The following is an 18,329-nucleotide window of genomic DNA, read 5'->3' as shown; positions in this document are numbered from 1 at the left end:
GTAATGCCTCCCCGTGCAGGAGGTAGAAATATTCACCCTCCACACATTATACATGTCAGTGGCGTCGGAAGCAAAATGACTTTTCAATGTTACATCTCGTAGTAGTTTCCATATATATGAATCAAACAAATATTTAAAAGACTTGGACTTGGTTATATTAAGCAACCTTGTATTATAGATAATTTTCAAAAAAATGGAGAAAAAAACCCCGCGATATCGACTTCTTGAGATACTCATCATTTAGTTCTTCAAATGAGATTGGAATAAACGGTTTCATTAATGGTGGATTAATTGTCGACTATTTAAACTGCTCAGGCCATGTTCGTGTATGATATGTTACAAATTATTGTCTTAATTTAAGTACGTGTAGTGACTATGCAACAGTATGTAAAAACAACAGCAACAAATGATACAAATATTCATGGTATATTTTATTTTTTTTCATTTAAGAATATCTATGAAAACCATTATTTATTATTTTCATAGGGTACGTTTTCTCCTGGGTACGTTTTCTCCAGCATTCCCAAGTATGGACAAGTTTTCATAAATACACAGAGGTCACGTGTTTGAGTAGCTGTTATCATATTTACATCGCCTACAGAGTCGGCTCGTACAAAGAACTGTTCATCATTTGGACCAACGTCACGCAAAATGGGAAATATACAACAGGTGCTCTACGTGAACTTTTGCAGAACGGTTATTTTTTATTAGGATTATGTTTTTAAACTTGTTAATAGAACGTTAATATTTTCGAACATTTTTACTTGATTTACGCGTTAAAAAAGATGTCTGCAGAAGGAAAGAGAGACATTGAAGCAGTCGAGTTTGAGACTGATACTGAAATTTCTAAGAGAAAACTTTCATTGTTGCACGTGATAAAAGCGATTGCTGTTCGGGTGCTGCTGATGACCCACAGTTTGGTGACCATTTGGCGGACGGTTGACGTTCTGGATGATAAGTGGTACTGGTTTCTGGCGGCCGCAAACGTCTTTTTGATTATCGATGGATTCTACACTATTTTCAGACTGAAGGGACAAGAACGAAAATGGTATGTATCTGAAAAGTAAAACGTTGGTATATAAAACAAATATTTGGTGGTCCTTTTGTAATACAAAGATGTCAAATATGGAGGTGATTTGTATAACACTGAGAAACTAGTTAGTCACAACATACATAATTGTATTTGAATAATTCAATTTCGTATGAAATAATCTTGCTCAACCGTATATTACTACAATTATTAAGGGCTTGGTTAATCTGCTTTCTGATCATTTAATTGTGAGATAACTGTCTTTTGTTGAGAATATTATGAATTTTGTAGCTAGCCGAATTTTCAAATTAAAACTTCGTTTTTTCAGAAGATTTCAAAACCAATTTTTACTCGTTTGAAAAACGTTCACCAAAGGTATTAACATCCTTTAAGAAGAGTACCTATAACCTTAGAGTGTGGTAAACACATTTAAGGATCCTGGACACCCCGGGAATTCTACTTTTTATAACTACGCCACATCATGGCGCATTGTGAAACACTTTATATGGCCAAAGTTTGGTGTCTACGTGTATCTCTGTGGCGCAATTGGTGTAGCTTCGATCTAACGACCCGCACGTCCCTAGTTCGAATGCTACAGAGACTTTTTTTTATGGATAGCGATACAATTTAAAAAGTTGACCCCCCCCCCCGAAAAAATAAATTTATTTTTTTCTGTCATTTTACGTCGAACACATGCTAGAAATCCATGTCTTTAAGCAATGTAGAAAAATGGGCTTGTTTACAGAACTTTTCCTTGGTGTGTAGAGGACCCTTAAGAAATATAAATATAACTTGGATACTTCTTCTATTTGTAAGAGTATTCCAAATTCCTTTTTTTTCGTTAAACGAAGTGATTACACCTCACGTGTGAGACGATTTTCTTTCGACCGTGGTATCCTGAATATTCAACAATGAAGAAAGTACAATTTTAGTCACATTTGTCCAGTGTAAAGAGAATTTTCGAAAATATCACACACACACACACAAAAACCCGTTGCATTTATTTGCGCAGGAATACCTAAGAAATAAGATTCTGTTCAAAATTACAGTATTAGATATGCTAATTGGTAAAATCATAAAAAATTCTAAAAACTATGTAGAATACACTAATTTTCAGTAGTTTATCGAACAGGAAATTGAGATCATAACCATCGCCAACAATGGAATTGCAATCCTATCTGTGTAATGTGATTTTTAAATCTACATCTTATTCAATGGGGTGATTGTTGTGTACACAGTTTTACCCATCCGTCAACCTAAAATAGCATGCGTCATATTTCTCCATTATATTTAACATTTTGGTAATTTTGCAGTATTGTTGATCTTTTTTATCAGAATAAAAGTAATAGAAGTATAGAACTAGTATTTTTTTACACATTGTTTCAAAATGCTATATGTTTATTTTCAAACATTGTTCGAGGCTTAAAATTTTCATAAAACTGAACCTTCTTAAATTTTCAGCAGAATTAGGGCGAATTTTCTGTTTACTAGTAATAGACGTCTATATTTCACTGGGGTCTCTTTCCCAAAAGTCAAAATATCACGTTTTTCCAAAATATTTCACGGGCAAAAACGTTGATAACTTCTTGAACATTTATAAAAAATAAAAATCCATTACAATACAATTATGATTTATACGTGTATTATACTGAATGAAAAAAACGTGCATATTTTAAGGTATATATTTGTCCGTGTACAATCTAATGAAACAGCCAGATACTTTGAATTTGAAAAGAAGGCGCATTTTGGGGGCATTACTTCTTGATTTCACATTTTCAAGCTGTTCCTTTTTTTCTAGTAGAAATGTATGTCAAGTTTATAAAAGATTACAAACAACTTGCAATGATTGATAACAAAAATTGACCAATGCATTAAATTTTTCAAACTCTCACAATCTTTTTTGTCATCATTCAGAAAATAAATGAACCGGTCAAATTTTATTCCATGAGTAATACAGACCAAAAAACCCCCTGATCAATTCAGAATGAGAGAGAGAGAGAGAGAGAGAGAGAGAGAGAGGACTTCAGGACTGTAATTCGTCATTGTTCTTAAATATTAAATTGACATTTGGGGAAACTCGGCGTGGGTTTGAGTTATTCCACCTACATATTATGGAAATTCATGTATATGTTGGCATCAGTGTACACCGCTGTGTTTAAAAATGAATCAGATTGATAAATACTTATTTCAGCCTAAATCTTAATCCCTCTGGGTTTCTACAAAAAACATGTAATAGAATGAACAGTCATGCATGACTTGGATAAAATATCATCTACTATTGAAGCTTTTGAAAAATGACAACAACACTTTAAGGATATCGAGATACTGATGAATATTTTTTGTTTTCAATAAAAAAAAAACCCGTTAAAATACATAGTGACCATGGCTCTGTGGGGTCTGTGGCATCGGTTAAAACCGGAAGCATTGAATTAACGAACCATATACATATAATTAAATTTTATGTCTCCTAATCAATAATTCATCAAAAATTGACTTAACAGTTTCAGAATGTTTTGATAATATACAAGAAATAAAAAATATTTTGAACAAATTACAATGTGTTTTAGAGCATTTAACTTACAACTGATTTGCACGAAAATTCAGCAAAATCTATCTAATTTGAGTGTTAATCAAATGCCTTTCCATCATTTTTTTAATATGACGTTTACATGATATGCTTAACTTAGAAAAAGACATGAATACAAGAAAGATTAACAAAATAACACAGAAAAAAAAGAAAATTAGATAAAATTCACAAATTTGATAGTATTATCTGATTGATACGAATTGTTATAATTTTTGTGCGCAATTTCAGAAATATTTCCCCGGGTGTTCGAGGGATAATCTAGTTAGACAGGGGAGGGTCGATGTCAGTTTTCGGTAACTTTACTGTTAGGAATTGATAATTTGAATTTTCAACGAGAGTTCGGGGTTGGGGGTTGGCTGGTGTCTAATTCTGGACCCCATGACCCACTTATAGGTGAAAAGAATTTCGAGGTCCATTTGAGAAGACATAATTGAGAATTACATAGATCACGGTAAAATATAAGTCTACCTTTTCATTATCATTACTCTGATACACTGAGCAAGTTTTACATATATTTCTATTTTTCTAGGTTCTGCCCCTGTTTCCTGTTCTATCTCTGCGGTACTATTCCAGCTCTGTGGCTCCTGGAGATGGACCGTATCAAAAAGTACGACGCGTTGAACAGTAACGAAAACATCACCAGCGAGGTTCAGGAACTAACCAATATTGAAGGAGTATGTAGTAATTTGGATATTTTAAAAACATTTCTTGATTCGGATCTTAACGAATTGAACTCATCTATGAGTTTTACCATTCTTCTAATTAAGATATCACAAGATCCACTAAATGCTAATTTTTGAGGAATTTTTTGAAGATTACCATTCCTATTAAACTAGACCCGGATACTTGGAGAGAGGTGCTGGAGCAATCCATGTTGTTCCTTCTGATCATAGGAAGATGGATGCTTCCTAGGGGGACCTTGACGCGAGATCAACTCTCTCAGCTCCTGTTTGTGTATATCGGGTCCGCCTCTGATGTAATGGAGCTCTTCGTGGTGTTCGAGGAACCGGAAGTTCGTGCGGATACTGCCCTGACGTACGCCATATTTTGTGTATGGACGTTAAGTTTGTTCCAGTTTACGCTGGTTTTGACCGCTACAAGAGACAGGAGACGATCACAGGCTGTGATAGAGGATGGCGAGGGGAATCAGACGTTCGAAAAACGACAAGGCTGTGGGTTTTGCTCATGTGGGAAACTTTTCGAATTGGAACTTTGGAGTTTAATGATTTCCATCATGATCATGGATATTCCTTTTTTGGCTGTAAGAGGCTACGCCTTAGGTCGCTTCCAGTTGATCACTTTTGGGATATTATTTTTCGTTTGCAAGAACTTACTGATGATTGCTCTTCTGCTTTACCGAATTATTGTCGTCTGCCGTAAAAGTTGTCGTCTGCCATAAAATTTACAGTGATGATGACAACGAAGAAGAAAAACACGAAAAAGTCAGCAAAAAAGGAAACCGCATTTCCGATATCAATTATAATAAGACTCAAACTAAAAGCTTGAAAGGTCCACCCGTGAAGAAGACATCAAACCTTTCAAGTCGGCCATATTCGTCATCCATTAAAACAACTAGGCTTGATGACGATATAAGCAATGTTGACGAATGGTAAACACAACAGCCGTTTTGTCACACTAGCATAAAGTTATGTGAAAAATTTTGAATTTACCGGTTGGCAGTAAATACAAAAATTTACTACTTGTGCATTTTTATTTACTGCCATCTCAAATTATTTTCTTACTGCCCCTTGGTAAATTCAAATTTATAACAATTAACATATTTGTTTACATACACCGTACAACGTACAATGTTCATCGTTATTCTGTTACATTTTCAAATGCTTTGACCAGGGTTAACTGTATCATTTTATCGCTTCTTTATGATGAAATAAGCAAACAGTTGAAGTCTTTATATATTAAAAATGATATATCCTGAAATCATTTAATGTACATATGAAAAACTGTCATGCATTTTAAGTCATAAGGTTTTAACGCATAATGGAAGAACTGCAATCGTCAGTGTCACAATTATGTTCCAACCATACTCCCATACTTTTGGTTGAGTTCTAGTATCTAAATTTTGTTTGAAATGTATTTCCATACTTTTGAGTTATTTATATATTTTTGCTTGCATGAGTGGTCACTGGGTGTAGTAATACTACTGGAGAAAACTTGTTTAACAGGTATTATTTATTTTTAAATAAACTTGCTAAGTGGTTTGAAGAGTGAGGTTAGATGTATTCTGGGCGACACGCTGTGTGGACGTGTCTGTACTCTTGGTGAGATATCTTGGGCGTTTCCCATGCTGTGTGATCTTGGGAACGGCATCCCTGTGTGGGCTTATTTGTGTGAGAGAGATACAACCCAGTGACCACGGAGTGGGCACGTGCACATGGTGGACCATGTTATATCCGTGGAAGGACTTATGGTGGGACAATTAATATCCAAACCAAAAACTTATGCTTTTCCTGTCCTCCGGAACTTACCTTATGTGAGACGTCTTGTCGAATGCCATCTAGTCCATCCGATAGAACTGATGTCAACATCCTCCTAATTATTGTATATTTGTAAATAAATTGTGTTTGTTTTGTAAATTTTGTTTTGTTTGACTTACAAGGACCATCCTTTTACCAGATTGGTGAAATGTGTTAAGAACCTAGTATACAATTTGAATGCAATTGTGACATTTTGGTGGCAGCGGTGGGATGGTCTTTGTTTAGTCATTTTTTGTGGTACTATTTGTGTGAACTACTCGCATATTTTTCCATTGTAATATGTTTTAGTACCTGTGCTTACTTTTGAGTTTTTTTTTCTAATGTAGCAATTTTTTTTTTGAAAAACTCAAACATTTTTACATTGTATGTCTACTTTTTTTCGCACGTTGAGCGGTTTGTTGCTCAATTTTTTTCTTTTTGAACATGGAATTCATTGAGTTGGGTACTAGATTAGGATTGAAAGATGAAGATTTGAAAGAGATTGAGCTAGAAACGATAAAGAGATAAACAGAGTTACAGAGACAGGAAAACTCAGAGATAGCTGCTGCAAGTGCTTCTGCATATGTCAGGCTAAACTTCCCAAACTACCAGTTTTTGAAGAAACTAATGACTGTATTGACTCCTATTTACAGAGATTTGCATTCAACGCTAATTGGGAAGAGTCCATCTGGGCCATCAATCTCAGTGCATTGTTAAAAGGTAAAGCTCTGGACGTTTATTCTAGATTACCTGCAGGTGAAGCTCTCAATTACGGATGTCTGAAGCAGGCGCTACTAAAGCGATTCCAACTGACAGAGGAAGGATTTCACTCAAAGTTCCGTAATTCTAAACCAGAACAAGAGGTCATCAAAGGATCAGAGAACATTGGAGCATATTTCCTGAGTCGGCATGTTGCAGAATAGATTAGTTTTAAGTGCATGAACTGTTCAACTTACGGCACATTTCATTTACGATAAAATGTTACAAAATTGTATTTTGTTCTTAGGAATGGAGGTATTGTCACAATTATGTTCCAACCATACTCCCATACTTTTGGTTGAGTTCTAGTATCTAAATTTTGTTTGAAATGTATTTCCATACTTTTGAGTTATTTATATATTTTTGCTTGCATGAGTGGTCACTGGGTGTAGTAATAGTACTGGAGAAAACTTGTTTAACAGGTATTATTTATTTTTAAATAAACTTGCTAAGTGGTTTGAAGAGTGAGGTTAGATGTATTCTGGGCGACACGCTGTGTGGACGTGTCTGTACTCTTGGTGAGATATCTTGGGCGTTTCCCATGCTGTGTGATCTTGGGAACGGCATCCCTGTGTGGGCTTATTTGTGTGAGAGAGATACAACCCAGTGACCACGGAGTGGGCACGTGCACGTGGTGGACCATGTTATATCCGTGGAAGGACTTATGGTGGGACAATTAATATCCAAACCAAAAACTTATGCTTTTCCAGTCCTCCGGAACTTACCTTATGTGAGACGTCTTGTCGAATGCCATCTAGTCCATCCGATAGAACTGATGTCAACATCCTCCTAATTATTGTATATTTGTAAATAAATTGTGTTTGTTTTGTAAATTTTGTTTTGTTTGACTTACAAGGACCATCCTTTTACCAGATTGGTGAAATGTGTTAAGAACCTAGTATACAATTTGAATGCAATTGTGACAGTCAGTTGGCAAAGAAACAATTGAAACAAACTTATTTTAGCACAAGTGCCATCAAATGCGTCTTTTTGTGTTTGTAGATACATGTACCATTGCTTATGATAAGGAAACCATTAAAAATAAAATGAAATAAAATTGTCAACAAAGGATATTTTTTAGCTTTCTTTTTATCTGAAGTTGCTAAAAGGCGAACATAAATTTCTTTTTCGATGAATGTACACGGAATTAAAACCCAACCGGTCGGGTGGATCGTTGAATGTTCAAAATATTTCTATTCATTTAAATCTTGATAAACGATGATGGAAAATAAAATTTCATTCAATCATCGTATTTTATTAAAATTCATACAGGATGTGTTTAATATATAAAACACACTTCCGGTATGATATAATCACAATATTTTGTGTGTCGCTATGAGCGGTACCCCGATGTAAATGTTTGTTGATCACAAGCTTACCGACAAGATTGGTCAATTTTGCAAACACCTCTCCACCAATAGTTTTAAGGATCTGGAGATTTTCTAATAGGGCAGAGTTATTCATTTTATTTTACGAAAAGGAAAAAAAATCCAGAAAATCTTCAGAATGCATATTTTTAAACAATACATGTAAACATAACAAAGACATGTTTCTGATATTTCGGTTTTACATTTATAAATCTGATCCATCACGTATGTTAGATTTAAGTCGCAGGTATTTTTTATGATATCAGTTGAATAATAATCTATCTGAGTAATTAAGGAACTTGTGGAACGATCACAACTGCTTTATTAGATATTCAGGAATTTTAGAACTGTAAACCCCGAGTTGTCGGTCATGTTTACTTCGTAAACAATGCTGCCCGATCTTATTTGATATCGAACAATTTAGCCATCATATTTATAAATTTGGTCTTAATTTTTTAGAATTGATTTTTAGAGCAGATTTTTTTAGAGTAATAACAACTTGCAAACAATTGCTGATTCAAGTCATTTTGAAGAAGATTTCAGAAAAATTGTCTTGTCTATTCCAAAAGAAGCAGAACTATTGAAGATATTTTCTGATACTTGCAATTTACTTGTACGTATATCTTTCAATTACTATTATAGCCAATGATCAATACAGCTACTTCTTTTTTATTACTTACCTGTATATGTTTAAGATTTACAAGTCATATTTGTTGAATGTGAAAGTTATAATCAATTTGACATGCTTTTAATCAATAAATTTCATTTAAATATTCATTGTTTTTTCACAGGGGTAAAGTATTGAAAATAGTTTTTAATCTTTCCCTATGTTTATTAATGTTGCCATAGACGTGCGGATTATTCTGATTTTATGATGTTATAAACAACATCTCCTCTTGAATAAGTTGTACAACTTTGATTCCATAGAGGTAGAATGATGCTGACTACATGTAGTAATAAGTATCACACTTTGATGTTACTTTGATTCGAGCAACATTCTGTATTATTTTTACATAATTCAGGTTAATATTTTAAAAAACTGCTTAGCAGAAAATCTTCAAAAATTAAAAAAAATTGAATATGAGCTGCATTTATGAGAATTTAAGTATACCCCCATCTCTCCAAAAAAAATAAAGAAGAAACAATTAGTTTACTTTTATAATTTAACTTAAAAACTTCATGATAAATTAAAAATAAGAAATGATATTTTTATCAAAGGATAGATTTTTATACTAGGTACCAGTGGTGTATAATATGCACATGTATATGTATATAGCAAACAATTGTTTTACCCGACAACAAATTGTTATATACCATTTTTGAAGAAGTTTTCTCGTTATGTCACAAATGAGATAATTTTATTACTATGCCCTGAAAATTGCTGAATAACACCGGAAACAGTTATATTGCCCTCCCGGAAACAGTTATATTTCACAGGAAATAGTTATATTGCCCTCCCGAAACTGTAATATCACCATCGCGTGCAAGAATTCTGCATATTAATTACGTCGGGTTCGAAATTCAACGAGCCAGTTGCTAAGCAAACGTACTAAACAGATCCGCGAATTTTCAACATGTCAGGCCAACGTCTGCGGTTTGTTCATCTACATTCAGATGAACTCGATAGTTTAATTAATGAAAAAATTCGGCAAATACGACAAAAGTGATAAACTCAAGCGTGAGTGTTTTAAAAACACTTGCCTCTGCCTTGTGAATTAAATAAATATGTTGATAACCCGAGTTTGATTTGTTTAAAAATGTTATATAACATATATTACATGTCTTCTCGGACGACAATACCAGGATATTTGTCCCTCGGTGACAGGAAAGCCCTGGAGTGTTATGTCGCCCTCTGCCTTCGGCATCGGGCGACATAACACTCCAGGGCTTTCCTGTCACCTCGGGGCAAATATTCTGGTATGTCGCCCTCGAAGCCATGTAATATATGTATAATATTGCTTCTGTCCAAGCCCTTAGGTATATTTTCATTCTTAAAAACGAATTATTCATTACAATAAATATTTTTCTCCCTCTTTAAAGAAGATTGTCAATATTTAAACAAAGCAAACAAAATAAATAAATTACCGTGGTTATTCCTCTTTTATCGATCGTGCACCATAGATGAAACGTTATGCAAAACCTTTGAATACTTATTTTTCTGAGTACAAATGAACAGTAAAGTTCTGGACATAATGTCTGATACTTCCATCTTCAGAATTGTCTTCTTGGTGCAATTTCCTACAATTGTGTTTGTGTTGTTGTTAGTAAAACAATTTCAAAAAATAAAAAAGAATAAACATATTACACCTTTACATGTTACATGAAAAGCTTCACGTGTATACTATTTAATCTGGTAAAGCACGCACGTGTATACAGTAAATATGATGATAAGAAAGTAAATTGTGATACATTTTTTTGGCTAGAGTCATTTAAGATCAAAGGGAATGTATTTGGTTGTTTGCAATGAAGGAAGGTGTAAAAATCAAAATTTTTGGGCGTTCAAACTGCAATGGAGCGGAATAAAGGATGAGATCAATCGATTTTAGAGTGACCCACGGAAGATACTTTGTGCACGCTTACATAGAACCATACGGAATTTTACACGTACGAACATCCGTATCACATTCTTTACATAGGTTCATTCCTTAATTACACATTATGAGGTCTAGATAATTTCACTTTCTGGACGTTAACGCCCAATTTTTTAAGGTCATGAATACGAGAGACAGGAAAGTAAAGTTTTGACAAGGAGAAAGAGAGAATCTTAATACGCAGACTTCACATATCAAGGCTTACAACCAATGTCCATGCATAATGCGAAGGCTGCTGAGCAATGCATTCAGGGTCTCTCTCTATATATAAATCAATAACGTCTTTTCACTTTGAGGTGTTAACCTGACGAAGATTGATTAACTGCCTAAAATGCCTTTTTATGCATTCTCTTCAGAGGGGAGATCTAATTATATAGTATTATAACGATTTGATAATAATTGTATACAAATAACGTACATTATGTCCCTTCCATTTCCGCAATAATTTCTCGCTGGTATTTGCATTGACCCGAAATTATGCAAAATCAAATATTTTGGCACTGAAGTTTGATCTTTCTAGATCTTCCAACAACATGCATGTTGGTTAGACTTGCACAATTTTATTGATTGTCGGTAATTGTTTTACTTATTTGTCACTTACTGCGTGACATTTGCTTTTTGGGCCCTCGGGCTAGAGTTCCATGCTATAGTGTGGGCTTTCTTTATCTCTAACGGACTCTATTTATGCGTCCATAATGACTTCTCTGCAATAAGAAATCTGTTTGTATTCAATCAACAGGATGACCACTATAAAAAAATAACATATGAACGTCATTGATCAAGATTAAGTGTTACCAAAAGTTATTTAATTCTTTCTTTCTGGATTTCTACAGAACAGCAACGAAAAATTACATCACAAGAAAATGGTGAGTACTTGTTATACTGAGTATTATGTGGTCAATTTATCCTATGGACGCTTATTTTATTGAGTTTTGATATTCCTCTCATCTTGTTAATCATTAACAACGCTTTATTTAAGAGGGACAGTCTTTTTTCCTTTATTTTTTTCAACACTTGAGCGTGAAAATGTTGTTAAAAAGATCTTTTTCTGTCAAATTTCTTTAAAACTTTACTTTCTATACTTCCTGGGCCGTAATGGTGGTGAGTTTCGTCAGTGTACACAAAAATGAAACGACTTAAAAAGAAAAAAACAACAACCAAACTTCTCAAATGTCAGTACATGAAAGCCCTAATTTGCAACTCTGACTAATTTATAACAATCCATTGAAATCTCACGTATATTTTTTTTTATAATTGAAGGTCGAGTGTTTTATCTACCAAATTTGCATGCATATGTTTCACTTTTTAGTGTTAATGTTGTTGTTTTAGCATTTCTCTCCGGATCAAATTTCGACAATCAATACATTTTTATGTTGCCAAATTTCAATGAAATAACGTTACTTTTTGTAAGATTAATATTTGCTTCTTATTTCAAATACAAGTCACAAACATTTTTTAAAACGAAATATTTTTACACGCTTAAGAATAGCCCTTTCCTGTAATAATCAACAAAAACAATACAAGTACCTAATAGTGTGAACACGGATGAATGTCGAGCATATCGTTTACACATCATCTGATAATTTGAATCTCTTTTCGCCTACAAATAGAAGGAAAACCTTCCACATTAAAAATGTAACATACCGGTATTGATGATATTCAGACCAAATTGTCAACGAAATAATGATGATAAGAAATGACTATATGTATATTGACTCCTAATATCTTCGTTTATTTTAAAGTTTAGCAATAATTAATCAATTAATAAATTAATCGTAGAAATTATCAAATACACATATGTATGTATATAAAAATTTAAAGATATTGGATACAGGATTCCAAACAAAAAATACCCTAAATTTTCCTTGGAGTTGACGTAAAACAAAATGTCCTTTAAATAATAATAGGGAACACGCGTGTATATTTAACTGTCTTGATAAATGTCAACGATTTGATGTCATGGGCGTTTATTAAATAATTGATTTCGCAGAAAACATTTGCAGCTAGATCCCGAAAGTTCTCGTGCATTTGTACTGCAAAAAGTATACTTAACTCCACGTGAATGAATTAATTTTTATAATTTGTAGATGGGCAATGGCGTCGTAAGAATGAACTTTTAACCACTTGATAGGAAACAAAGAAATGTTATGATATTTGACAGTAATGATATCAATAATAACATAAATCATAGATATGTAGTAAACGAATAGAACAGAGATATTTAACAAAACGGGACCGCACGGGATCCGAGACAACAACACCTTGATGTTCAGTCCTTACCTGGTGACCCGCATTAAGATGTACGAGGTGTGTAGAAATGCGACACTGGATTCGTAAATGCAATTAATGAGCGCCAAGGTTAAGTGACTATCATTACTTTGTGAACAGGCCATTTACATTTAGTTTGATGTCTTCTGGGAAGTTCGTCTGTTTAACTGCAAAAAGAGAGGATTTAAGATATACCTTGTTATTTTCAATGCAAAACTCCCGATTTTTTTTTGAAACTTCATTCGATCAAATTATTGCATAAGCAAATATTTTATTGGACAAATACCAAAATATGAAAATATCTACAGCTCTATTCTAAAAACAAATTAAGAGATCTAACTATTGATGAAAAAAAATAACAAAACAAATTAGTTTTATTCTAGTTAAAATATTTCCTGAGAGAGAGAGAGAGAGAGAGAGAGAGAGAGAGAGAGAGAGAGAGGAGAGAGAGAGGTGTAATATTTTACTTTGAATACATATCAAATTTCTTCAAGGTAAAAAATGGTGTAGATGAATGGGAGATAAAATGTTCAATTTCAGTTAAGAATTATTTCCTCTACAAAACTTTTTCACGTTAACGAAAGACTTGAATGCGTTTACGAGATTTTATTTATATTTTTATCCATACATGTACGTTAATTATATATTGCCTTATAATATAAAGTGTCTTATTTACAGATTTAAACGAGCATTTGTTCCATGTGTACATGTAGAGTACAATTAGAAAATGGCATCCCATCATATACTTGTCCTTCCATGGCATCTAATGGGGTATTTTCTCAAATAAAGTAAACAAACCATTAAAGATTTAATAATCACATAAAACGTAGGTAGGAAATGACAGGTAAACAAGAGAAAAGCTGTCAATGTGACACCGGGTGTTCTTTTAGGTGAAATGAATCCTTAATCCATGTCAATCCTGAATTAATAAACACTACCTACCGCATCCAGAAAAATGGAGTACCCTATATACAATACTTTGGCAAGAAAATGACTAAGTTCAACAGCTGGTATATTTTTACTATGGTCAAAAACCAAAATCCAAGTGAGATACAAATCTCTGATATATGTACAAATGATCTGCCAAACATCAACTTCCTATCTTGAAAACTGTAGCAGGACTTATCCGTACTAAAGGGGTACCCTTTTGGCAGCTGCCCGCCAAATTATCACCATTTAATCACCTTGCGTCCTAAAAGAGATTCTTGTGGTCAAAAAATTGCTACAATCATTCAGGTCTCTTAAACTATTATCTTCTGTTTCGTATTTTCAGAAACATTTACTGAGATCATCTTTTATTCCGGTCATTTTTGTCCTTGTTCGAGATCTAAGCCTCGTTTTAGGACAACCTCAAGGTGAGAAACATTAACATAATTTCCCACACAGTCCCCGTTTCATTACCTCCAAATAAGTGCATATACATGACATTGTATACAACTGTCAACTGAAAATGCAAATGAATTAAGTAATTTAGGGAATTTCACACAGAAAGTAGAAACTTACTGAAATTCACTTGTTAATACAGAAGGAGGTATGGAACACTTCCATATGATGTACTTCCTATCGAAATAAAAAATAAAATCAAACATAATTTCATGAATTTTTTTCTTTCCCATAATTGTTACCTAAGTAACAGCTAGCTTAATAAGTTTGAGCAATACATCAGAAAAATTCTTATTATAAACTAATTAAGAACTTACTGATGGTGTGTTTTGGGAGGGTGTGTATACAACAATTATCTGTATAACAGTGACTGTAATATCCGATGACATGGAAGTTTTCAGCTTCACCCCCAGACGTGGGACGAGTTGTCGCCCCTCTGAGTTCCACTGCGGTAATGGGACCTGTATCCCCGACGAGTGGGTGTGTGACAGGGACAGCAACTGTGTGGACGGGTACGACGAGTCCGACAGTCTCTGTGGTAATACATCTAACAGTATTCTGTGTATCTAATATGTAACTTCTCATGCACACGTCTTGCTGGTCAATCAAACATTGCATTGAACATTATTATATGACCTTAAATGGTCACTTGTCAATGAGTAAAATGAAACTTTGTACCCGAGAATGTTGTGAGATTTAATAGACTTTGTGCACTTGTGTGATATAAGTTGAACTTTTTAATTGTCATAAGCTATCAAACTATTGTGAAGTCAAAGGAATTTAATGTATTTAGTATGGGCTACTGTTTACAATAAGTTACAAAATCACAATATGAAGAAGACTTTATGGACATTATAACAATGCGTTTACATTTAGATTACTCCTACGACATTGAAAGTACAGAAGAAAAAAAATTACAAAATTGTATAAATTTTCACTATGTGGCAATATTGGCGCTACCTAAGGGCCTTAATCCTGACACAGGGGTCATGAATTTTTATAATTTTGTAGAGGACATAATGAACATTATAATTATGCATTAAAATTTTTCCAAAATGTATGGGAGTAGAGAAGAATATATTTGAAAATGGATCCGTTCTTTGCATATTGGTTACGCTAATGAGGTACCAGGGGTGGTTAGATCATAAATTTCACAATTTAGATTTCTTATCCAAGAGAAAACCATAAATGGTTATAAATGGCATTGCGGTTTTCTAGAGAAAGTTAAAATGTATATTTGTTAACGGACGACGCACAATGACGGACGAAGACCAATGGCAATAGGTCACCTTAGTGACTCGGGTGACCTAAAAAATCAAATCCGATCATAATTCCACCTCACAAGGGTAAGTTTAACAAAAGAACGTGCTTTTCATTCAGACACAAAGAAACATAGACGAGTGTGTTACTATACCAACTGGGCCCAGTATCGAGAGGCCCCAGCAAGGTTCACCCCCGAGGACATCAATCCAGATCTATGTACACACCTGATTTACGCCTTCGCCGAATTGAGGGGAGCTCAGATAGAACCCAGCGAGTGGAACGACCCACAAATGTACCGTAACCACGAACATTCATTGGTCCATTCAAAACCCATATATGGATAGGATGTAATTTTCATTGAACGATTTGATTGTTTTCTTTCATCCAACCTTTGGAAAGATTTAAAAAATATTCAATGAGTTGGGTGAAAATCATGTTTTATCACAGATCAGAGTTAATTCTTTTTGACAAGGTGAATCATCAAAGAAAACATTACGTTTTTTAAAACTCTCTATATTTACATCTTTCTTTTAACAAAATAATAAATTGACTGTTAAAAGTAAGTTAGATTATCTAAATTATTGTTAATGTACACCAGTACGTTATCTAAAAGAGACAGCCAAATCGTCTCCTGTGGGAATTTGAGTCTGACATCATGATTATTTCGTGCAGTCCGTGATTTTCTTAAATCGCTGTAGGTTTCGACCAATCGATAAAATGGGCGTGTAGATTTCATTATAAATAGTGTCTACATAGAGCTATGAATTAACTTTAGTTAATTTTCCGTAAGAAATAGAAGGAATCATACTTGGTAGATGTAAATATAATGCTGTAATGTGCTGGTCAGTACGCCGAACAGTGGCGTGTAAAAGGCGTACATTTCAGTGCAATTCAGGACGATGATCGTACAGTTGCTGTTCAGTGGATGGAACTTAGTAAAAGCATTGTCTGATGCATTGGTATACAGTACGTCTGTACACCATTCTCTATGAATGTACAATTTTTTTTAGATACAATGGTTAAACAGTAGGCCTGTATATCTGTCAATGTTAAGGAATTTTGGTAGATTTTGACGTCAGTTTCTGAGTGATTTAAAAAGGGTTAATTTTTTCACGTAGTATGTGCGGATTATAGATCTAGGGAAGATCTGAGTTTTTCTTTTAGCAATATGATTTATTTACGAATTATGATTTATTTTTCTCTGAAAAATAATGAGTGGGGTTCATAATTTATATATTTTTGACAATGAAAAATAATCCACGGTCACTCTAACAGGGGCTATAATTTGTCTTGACACTCGACACATCTTGGATAGACAGAACACTTCCGCTGAAATCACAGGGTACTACGTGCAATCAATGTTATTTTCTAAGGTGTCGCTTTAAATTGTTGACAAAACCTGTTATGTTTATCCTTATTTTAAATAAATATGATAAACATGTTTGAATAACCTGTTCAAATTTGAGTAATTCGAAAATCTGTTGTCCGTACTTTCCATGATATCCTTGACTATCATGATGCCATGTTTATCTCTCTCGATGAGGTTTTCTTTTAATAGACATTATTCTTGATATTTGACCCGTATATTTAGTTGACTCTTAGATCACCTTTCCGGTTAGAAATCGATAAATTACATTCTGTCATGGTTCTCAGCTTGACGAATAAGCAATATTTAAAGTTGTTGATTGTGGGATTCAGCATCAATTCAACAATTGAAAACAATTTCCTTTTCAAAATCTTTGTTCAAGTAAGCAGACCATAAAACCATTAAATCAGATTTAAAGTCAGTCGTCACGAAGCAATATCATCAAAACCAATCAAACTAATGTTGTGAAACATTTAAAAATACAGATACAATTTAAACAGTATACGATCCGTAAAATGAATTTTTGAAAAGAGTCATTTTTTTTTAAATGTAAAAATAAATATGTAAAAAGCAAATTGGAAAAATATGGATTGTTTTTCGAAAATCCTCTATTAAAAAAACATTCCTCCTCGGAATAGTTTTTGGGAGTTGATTTTAATCAACTCTCCTATGCAGTTACTCTGGCAAACCGAAAGTGAAAAAGTGTTTGGAACTAAGCACAAATCTTCACCGCTGACAAGACTAAGTTCTTGAAAATAATAGAAAAAAAATTCGATGTAATGTATGCTGAAGCATTTTTTAAAGGAAACTTATCTATAAACACTTTAAAAATAGTTAAATTTTATGTACTACGAATAATTTAGATATTTTTGTAGTCTCATATATTCCTACGCCACCAGAGTTGATACAGTCTCGTTCAACCAGACGCGTTGCTGTCTCCGTAAATCTGCGACGAGCAGAGAGAGGGGTCTCTTGCTTGTCGGATATTAACGGAGACAGCCGAGCGTCTAGTTAAACGAGACTAGATTTCGATATCAATAGTGCTTTGATCCATACAATTTTTAGAATTGTTTCGATAACTGACACATACTAGTAGTTGAAATCTATCTTTAAATATTACACAATATGATTCATATGGGGTTTCTCGAAATTCTTGTCGGAAAAGTCTAAAAATTCATATTATAAAAAAGTGCGTAATTCGAATACTAACTAGAAACTAATTGCCATGCAAGATAAATTGA

At 33.7% G+C, this 18,329-nt stretch overlaps 2 protein-coding genes across 2 annotated transcripts; both read left to right on the top strand.

Moving 5' to 3' along the window:
* Window positions 1–551: 551 nt before the first annotated feature.
* LOC136270301 (transmembrane protein 26-like) lies at window positions 552–6,739 on the top strand. The gene is made up of 3 exons (XM_066067614.1): window positions 552–1,048; window positions 4,147–4,291; window positions 4,432–6,739. Exons 1-3 carry the CDS (start codon window positions 786–788, stop codon window positions 5,014–5,016), a joined length of 993 nt encoding a protein of 330 aa, XP_065923686.1. The 5' UTR covers window positions 552–785; the 3' UTR covers window positions 5,017–6,739.
* A 4,698-nt stretch (window positions 6,740–11,437) lies between these two features.
* On the top strand, window positions 11,438–16,803 carry LOC136270300 (uncharacterized). Its single transcript, XM_066067613.1, has 4 exons — window positions 11,438–11,674; window positions 14,350–14,431; window positions 14,854–14,997; window positions 15,840–16,803. The coding sequence occupies exons 1-4, from the start codon at window positions 11,672–11,674 to the stop codon at window positions 16,064–16,066; spliced, it is 456 nt and encodes a 151-aa protein (XP_065923685.1). The 5' UTR covers window positions 11,438–11,671; the 3' UTR covers window positions 16,067–16,803.
* Window positions 16,804–18,329: the final 1,526 nt, after the last annotated feature.

Source organism: Magallana gigas, chromosome 7 (genome assembly GCF_963853765.1).
Source record: "Magallana gigas chromosome 7, xbMagGiga1.1, whole genome shotgun sequence".
Taxonomy (NCBI): domain Eukaryota; kingdom Metazoa; phylum Mollusca; class Bivalvia; order Ostreida; family Ostreidae; genus Magallana; species Magallana gigas.
This window is presented reverse-complemented; position numbering and strand designations above follow the sequence as displayed.